This window comes from Hirundo rustica, chromosome 11, assembly GCF_015227805.2.
Source record: "Hirundo rustica isolate bHirRus1 chromosome 11, bHirRus1.pri.v3, whole genome shotgun sequence".
In the NCBI taxonomy this organism is placed as follows: domain Eukaryota; kingdom Metazoa; phylum Chordata; class Aves; order Passeriformes; family Hirundinidae; genus Hirundo; species Hirundo rustica.
The window spans coordinates 7,739,875-7,747,405 of record NC_053460.1 but is presented as its reverse complement, the minus strand read 5'-3'; the positions used below and the strand labels follow the sequence as shown (position 1 = coordinate 7,747,405).

General features: G+C 58.9%; 1 protein-coding gene across 1 annotated transcript; it reads right to left on the bottom strand.

Annotated features, from left to right (window-relative positions):
• Positions 1–513: 513 nt before the first annotated feature.
• ST3GAL2 (ST3 beta-galactoside alpha-2,3-sialyltransferase 2) lies at positions 514–5,331 on the bottom strand. The gene is made up of 7 exons (XM_040075618.2): positions 5,209–5,331; positions 4,695–5,120; positions 4,383–4,576; positions 3,971–4,150; positions 3,752–3,797; positions 3,474–3,593; positions 514–3,222 (listed from the first exon to the last, which is right to left on the bottom strand). Exons 2-7 carry the CDS (start codon positions 5,025–5,027, stop codon positions 3,049–3,051), a joined length of 1,047 nt encoding a protein of 348 aa, XP_039931552.1. The 5' UTR covers positions 5,028–5,120; positions 5,209–5,331; the 3' UTR covers positions 514–3,048.
• Between the last annotated feature and the right edge of the window lie 2,200 nt (positions 5,332–7,531).

Genomic DNA, 7,531 nt, shown 5'->3' with positions numbered 1-7,531 from the left:
CAGGAACTGGAGTGAGTTCTGGACCTGCTGCATCACCCTGAGGAAGTCCCTTCCCTGTCTCTGCCTGTATCCACATTCAAAATTATGTCCTTCAACAGCTCGTCCATGTCATTCTCACTGCTGCGGTGGGGCTCAGGGACATGGGCTGCATGGGACCAGGGCCTCTGTTTTAGGGTCCAGGGTGGTTGGGACATGGATGTGGGGTCTGTGTGAGCAGTGGCATCACCAGCTGTTGGGCTCGGGCCGGAGGGGTTGTGCTGGGGCTCTGCTGCTGGGCACCCAGGCTGGCATGGGGCCAGCCTCTGCTCCTGCCCCAGTGAGGGGATATTAACCACAGCTGGGGGCTGGTGCCTGGCCCAGGAGGGGAGGGGGAGAGCAGAGCATCTTCTGGGCCCAGCAACCCTCTCATTCCCTTTCCCTCCTCTCCTAACCCCACTGATGCCCAGGTTTGGGTGCAGGAAAAGGCACAGCAGACAGGGCTGTCAGAAGAAAACCACCAAGCAGGTTTGATGCATGATTTTTATTGACTTTAAAAAAACCAGTTGGTTTAAGACAGTTGTGTGCAGAAGTACCCATGTACACAGAGGCTACGGGCCAAGCTGCCTGCCTGCTCCTAGCCCTAGGTGTCGGAGCACTGGTGTCCCCCTCTCCCAGTGGGGCAGGAGGTGGTCAGTCAGGTACTGTGTGATGCAGACAACCTCTGCCAGGTGGGCCAGCCCGGGCACCTCGTCCCTGCGTGCCCCCCTGCCCGTAGCCTGTGCCTACATCTCCTCTATGTACAGTACAGTGGTGCGCCGGCCGTGCAGCACGCGCCTGCCTGCGGCCGCCCTGCCAGGGAGACGGGAGTGGGCACGAGTCCTAGTGGGACAGCTTAAATAAAAAATAGTAATATAATAAGAATTAAAACAACCGAGAAAGGGGGAGTAGGGGAAAGGAAGTTAGCAAAAAAAAAAAAAAAAAAATACTGTCAGGGCAGCCAGGAGCCACAAGCGCGCCTGACACTGGATGCCAGCACTGTGCTGCCGGAGGGTTTGGTACCCAGCGTCTCCGCTCACCCTGTGATTGTCAGGCCTGGCCCTGCTCAGCTGCAACAGGAGCTGGCCCAGCCTCATCACACTGGATTTGGCCTTTCTAGCCACCAGCACGGTGGCCTGGATGTGTTCCTCTCTCCCAGCAGCACTTCCCAGCTAAGATCCAGCGTGGTGCAAGGAAGGAAGTGGGTACAACTGCCGGATACATCGGCCACGTCCCTGCCGCCAGCGCGGGCACAGCCTGGCGTCGCCGATGGGAGATGGTCAAGGCACTCATTGTTGCTCATGGTTTTGTGGTTTTTAATTTCCTTCCCCATTAAAAAACCCACAAAACAAAATATCAGCAAAAACCACCCAGGAAGGTGGAGAGCAGGGCTTGCAGCAGCCTGTGTCCTGGGGCTTGGGGCTGCCTGCACCAGGGCAGCTCCACTTTTACAGACCAAAACCCACCACAAAACTCAGGAGTTTAAATCCCTGCAGACAGAAAAGCTGAATTTCCCCAGCCCACGGGCTGCTGACTTGCCTGCTCCAGGTGACCCTTGTGTTTCACAATTGCAGAGAAACCTCAAAAAAATAAAACCCCGAAAAATAACCAAACCAAAGAGGTGAAATAGGTAAGAGGCTGCTACAGAAAAGCCAGATACAAAAGGGTAAAAACATCTCCAAGCCCAAAAAACCCTACAGTGATTGTTCCTCAGATTAGCTATTGCAACCAGGCAGCATGGGCAGAGCTTCCCCAGATGGGCACTGCCCCACTGCCCCTGCTCCACTCTCAGCACTGGCTGTGCAGGCGGAGGGTCCCTCTCTGGGGGACCTTTTCCATGGTTGCCTTTTTCGTGAGCTTTCCAGCATCTCCTAAAAAAACTACCCCCCCCCCCCCCCCCAACCTGATTGACCCAAAGAAAGTGGTTTTAATGACACCTCTGGGGAGGCAGTTCCCTTCAGCATCTCCCCATCCCATGTCACAGGCTGCCTGTCCAGCCCGGGAAGCCCTGGGGACCCTGAGGGCACCGGCTGTACCAGGCTGGTGTAAACCAAGTGCCACCCTGGCAAACGGAGCAAAGACTTTGGGATTTCAGCTTCTCACCAGAGCTGTTTAGAGCAACGCAAAAGCACAGTTCATTCATCCACTTCTCTCTGATTTGTTTTTTCCCAGCCTGAAAGCAAAGGAAATCCTGTCTCCTTGACCCTGCTGCAACCCACAACCCCTTGAGCATCCTACAACTGCTCACAGAGCTCAGACAGAGTAACCACGCTGCTGCTTGTGTAGGTTTCTTGTCACTACAGTCATTCCTGAAATCTGTCCTACCCTTCCCCATCCTCAGGTAGAAGAGCAGGGATGCTGCACCACGAAGTCGAGATTCCTCTTCATCTCCCTGCCCAGCTGTGCCAGCAGTTGCCAGCCTGCAGCAGAGCATCAGCAATGCTCGGCTCCCTGAAACTTCTGGCTTCCCACCATGGATCCATGTGCTGGGACCTGCCTCTGTGCCGGGAGCCTTCCTTGGAGAAACGACGGCATTGGCTGCCCCAGAGGGTAAAAGAAAAACACCAAAATAAAGGAAAAAAGAAGCAGCTGGTTCCACTGGTGAGGCTGCGCAGCCGCCACAGCTCCCTCAGCCCCCTCAGCCTGGATGTGATGCTCGAGGGGTTCCCCAAAGTCACGCGGCTTCGGGGCGGGGGGGTTGTCTTGTTTTAAAAAGAGCAGCATTTGGTTTGACTGTAGAGAGATGCAAGGCGGCCACCCCCGCCCCTGGTCAGTCACTGATTGTGTTTATAAATCCTTTCTCAGCTGGGTTTCTTAATAATAATAATAATTAAAAAAAAAAGCAAAAAGTCTCCTTTAGCTCTGAACCTGATTGGCTGCTGGAGGCACCAAATACCACCGCGGTGGCTCTGTCAGCAACACAGAACTGCGCTGCCCATCCGTGCTCATTGCCTGAGGCGGCCAGGGAGATCCTCACCCTCTGCCCCTGCAGGCAGCAGGACCTGCTGGAGCAGGGAGCCAGAGACTCAGCCCTCAGTTTCCCCGGTAAACCTCGATCTTGCTGGTTTTGGCCAGCATGTCGATGATGTGTGCCTCGAAGTCGGCGTCGTGCACCCCCGTCTTCCTGAACTCCCCGGCGTAGCGGTTGTTCTCCCAGTAGTGGTGCCAGTTCCCCCGGCTGTCAGCACCGAACCCAAAGACATTCACCTGCAGTAGCAAGGGAGGGAGTGAGCCAGAACCCCCCACCAGGCTGGGACACCCTCATCTCAGCATCCCCTGCACTGCTGGGGTGATTTTCAAAGGTGCCCATCCCTCTGCACAGCTTTCCCACCCCTCAAGGATGCCCACGCTGCTACAGTTGGACCCAAATATCCACCTCCTTCCTTAACCCTGCAAGGTTCAGGACCTCAGCAAAACCCACTGCATGCCAGCCAGGAGCTGAAGGAGACATCACCCACCTCATCGCAGACATGGAGGGCAAAGAAGAGCACCAGCATGCCAGTGGAGGGGTAGCGCCCGTGGTGTTCCGTCCAGCGGTCGTGGATGTACTTGAAGAAGGCAGGATTGTAGATCTGCACCTGGGAGGACAGACCAGGGTTAGCAGAGGAGCCCCAGCCATGCTCCCTTTGGCCTCAGCACCCCTTCAAGGAGCACCGGGAGCGCTGGGAATGATGAGGTGACAGGGGCCACGGCCATACAGGTACTCGTGGCAGTGACAGGGATGAGCCCCACGTACCTTTTCTTTGTCCACACGCAGAAAAGGCTTCACAGGTGCGTATGTGCTGGGAAAAGAGCAGAGAGGCAGGTGAGTTCTTGGGTGTCCCATGTCCCCAGCTCCAGCTTGAGTTGCTAAGGGGGGGGCTCTTGGAGGGAGGAACAAATGAATCCCAGGGGAGCTGTCCTTGAGCTAGGTGAGCCACCAGCCTGGTGCTGCCAGTGCCCACTGGGTACTTACAACCTGATCTGGCCGGTGGAGAGGGCACTGGCGATCCAGAGCAGGTCCAGGGTTTTGAAGGGCACGAGCACAAAGCTGACGTTGGCGGGCAGGTTCTTGGCACTCTCGGGATACATGAAGTGGTGTGTGGTCCGACCACCCACATCGCCCTCAAAGCCCACTGTGGGAGCCTGGTTCATCCTGGGGAGAGAGCAGGGAGGATGACACCACCCTCCCAATGCCCTGTGCCTTGCAGATGACACGGGTGATCCCCACAAGCTGTTAAATGCTGCCAAGCAGCATTTCCCACCCAGGGGAGGTGGCAAGGCTGGACTCATTCCCACTCATCCCAGTACCCGGTGGTGCCAGCATCACCCCATGTCTCCATGCTGTCCAGGTGGGCAGGTCCCTGGCAGTGCCCTCTGGCCCTCACCGCATCACAAAGTCGTGCCCGTCGATTTCTGGTCCGTAGCCAGAGCCGCGGAGGTTGCCTGAGTTGCCAACCACGGCGCAGCGGCGGCAGCGACGTGGGTCACGGGAGCGGTAGGGATCCTCGCCCGGCACGATCTGGAAGAGCTTGCTCAGGACCTCGTGCGTGTTGTGGGACTTGAACTGGGGCTGCAGCATCTGCAAGGAGGGAAGGTGGGCAGGGGTGAATCAGCCAGCGCCCCCTCCTTGGCGGGGAGGAGAAATCCGTGCCCCCCCCGTCCAGAGCACACCACGGCACCCCCGTCCCTGCGCTCACCATCCACCACCTCTGGACGTCGGGCGGCAGGTCCATGTTCTCCTTGGTCCACACTGGGGACACGGTGCCGTCATAGCGCCCATCAAACCAGTCGCTGGCCCCGGGCTCCTCGGCCGGGCAGCGGCGGCAGGAGCAGCCCCGGGGGTACAGCCCCCCTTTGCTGAGCCGCTGCATCCCCGCGTAGCCGGGCACCAGCTTCACCCGGTGGATGCCGCCCAGCCCGCCGGGGTCCAGGTAGGCGATGCTGTGGTGGGAGTAGGTGAAGAGGAGGGACATGACGAAGACGAGCAGGAAGGCGGTCGAGAGGAAGCAGAAGCGCAACGAGCACTTCATGGTCGTCGGGTGGCTGAGCCGGGGACGGCGCCCGCTCCGGCATAGGGCGCGGGCATAGGGCGCGGGAGGGCGTCAGCCGGCCAGCGAGGCTCCCTGCAGGAACGAGAGCCGTAACACCCCGCGGTGGGGTGTGGGGAGGGGGATGTAGAGCGTCCCGGGACCCACCGCGCCGGGCTCCTACCTGCTGGGCTGCAGCTTTCCATCCGCGTTGTCCGGCCGCGGCGAGGGCCCCCGGTGGCTCCACGTGCCAGGCAGGGAGCATCTGCGGAGGGGTCGGGCACAGCTCGGCGCGCCGGGCTCAGCCGCGGCACCGCGCCCCGGCCGCTGCTCCGGGCCCCGGCCCCGGCTGGCGCTCAGCTGCGACGGCGCTCATCATCCCCGGGGTTTAGCTGATCCGCTGGCACGCCGCCCTCGGCCGCTGGCTCGGGAACACGGCCACCGCCACACCGGCCTGGAGCGGGAAGGAGGGGACGGCGGGTCAAGGGGTGGCGATAGTGACAGCAGAGGGCGGCTGCGCCCAGCAGGAGGAGGGGGCTGAGGAGTTTATTCCCCGCTGAACGCCCCAAAATGCCTCCCAGCCCGTCCCAGGCACGGGGCTGCGAGGCAGGAGTCATCCCCGAAGGGGACAAGCAGGCGCAGGGTGCGCAGGGAGCCGAGATGCCGGCATCGCTGTGCCTGGGGAACTGGCAGCAGGTCCCGGTCCGTGCCCTCCCCGTCTCCGCCAGACAAAGGCTCGGCCATGAACTCGCCTCCGGAGCCAAACAAGCGGCTCTTTTCCGTAGGCTCAATTCTCCTCTATCACGCCATAAGCAGCCCCTCTAAAACCCTCTTCGCCGGCTGCCGCCGCCGAGACAGCCGGGAAAGAGCCGGGAATCAGCTGGGAAACAGCCAGGGAAGAGCCGGGGAAGAGCCGGGAATCAGCCAGAGAAGAGCCGCTCCGCAGCCTGACGGGCACCCCGGGAACGGACGCTGGAGACTGTCCCCTCCCCGAGTGGCAGCGTCCCCTGGGGAAGGTCACTCGCTCGCTCGTGATCCTGGCGGGTAAAAATAAGCAGGGCAGAGGTGCTGGCGCCTGCGCCCGGGGAGGGGCGGGAGGAGCGGCCAAGCCCCCCGAACAGAGGGGCGGGCAGAGGCAGACGGCGCTCCTCGGCCAAATTAAAAAAAAAAAAGTCCCCTTTTAACCCAGCCACTGTGTTGAGGCAGAATCCAGAATCCCAAGGGTTTGGAGACATGACTTCCCCTCCAGGCCTTTTTGGGGAGGGGGTGACCCACCCCAAGGCAAAACCCTGCGGAGGCATCACCTCCACGGCTCAGCCCTGGCCTCAATTAAGCCAGTGCCGAGGCCGGCAGCAGTAATTAGGAGCTGGCAGGCACCAGGATGCTTCTTCCCTAGGAAAAAAACCATCTTCTGGAAGACCCTGGCTTGCTTTCCAGGAACAGACTGCTAAGCCCCCAAAAACTTCCTAGTTGGGATGGGAGGAGAACATGGACCCCAAAGGCTCCCCCAGCCCATGGCACTGCCAGGCGTGGACACCTCCTGCCCAAACCATTAACCTCCGGTCAAATATTTGTTCAAGTGGGGACAGTCTTTAAAGCAAAGAGCCAAAAACCGAAGGCACATCCCAGTTCAAGTGCTTTCCTGGACTCTGGCGGGGAATTTTAACACGCCTACATGGCACACGCATGGCCAGCAGTGACTGCAACCAATTCCTTGGGCTGCTGCCAGCGGAAAAAGCAGAGCGGTTGTTAAACAGAGGGTTTGCATTTAGGGAGTTTGGGATTAAGCCAGTAAAAAAGCTGTAACGTCCCTCCCCGCCCCCCAGATGCAAAACGCTGGAAAGATTCGTAGGTAAAAGGCAATTTGGAGGCTTTTTTTTAATGCTATGATATGGCAGGGCCACCAAGCAGGATGGGCTGATCCTCCTCCCCTGCTCCCGCTGCTCACCATCCCACGGGGCTTTTTAAAGGCTAAAGGAAATGAGCTATCACGTGCTTGTGTTATTTTTGTTCCTGGTGAAAGGGGGAAAATCCATTTCCGGCTCCCCAGCCCAGCCTGGTCCTGCCTGATACATCCCAGCCCTGACACCATCTGGAGCACATTTTGTACAGCCCCCATCCCAGGGCCTCCTGGAGCTGCCCCCGACCACAGCGGGGGGAAAATCCCCCTCCAGCCCAGCTCATGCGCGATAAAAGAAGCCTTAAATCCCAGCGGCTGGTTTGAGTCATCATTTTCCAAGCAGGAGCTGGCAGCTATTTCCATCTGCACTGGTCCTTACAGCCCCCAGCAGGGACAGGGCACCCACACACACAAACACACCCCAGCAATATCCATGCCCTCCATGCCCAATCCTAATCCAACCCGCCTCCACAAATAAAACTCCACTTGCAGGAGCTTTTTGCACCAGATTTAGAGGTTTCCTTCTTAAAATAATAAAGGATTTCAGGATTTCTTCTGTGGTGAGCAAGCTTGGTAACTCAGCAATGCCACTAAATACTCTTGCATT

Coding starts and splice junctions, on each gene's coding strand:
- ST3GAL2 (XM_040075618.2), bottom strand. CDS start 5,027: ATGAAGTGCTCGTTGCGCTTCTGCTTCCTCTCGACCGCCTTCCTGCTC. Junction 3,798..3,970: donor TCCACCGGCCAGATCAGGTT/GTAAGTACCCAG, acceptor CTCTTTTCCCAG/CACATACGCACCTGTGAAGC. Junction 3,594..3,751: donor TGCGTGTGGACAAAGAAAAG/GTACGTGGGGCT, acceptor CTGTCCTCCCAG/GTGCAGATCTACAATCCTGC.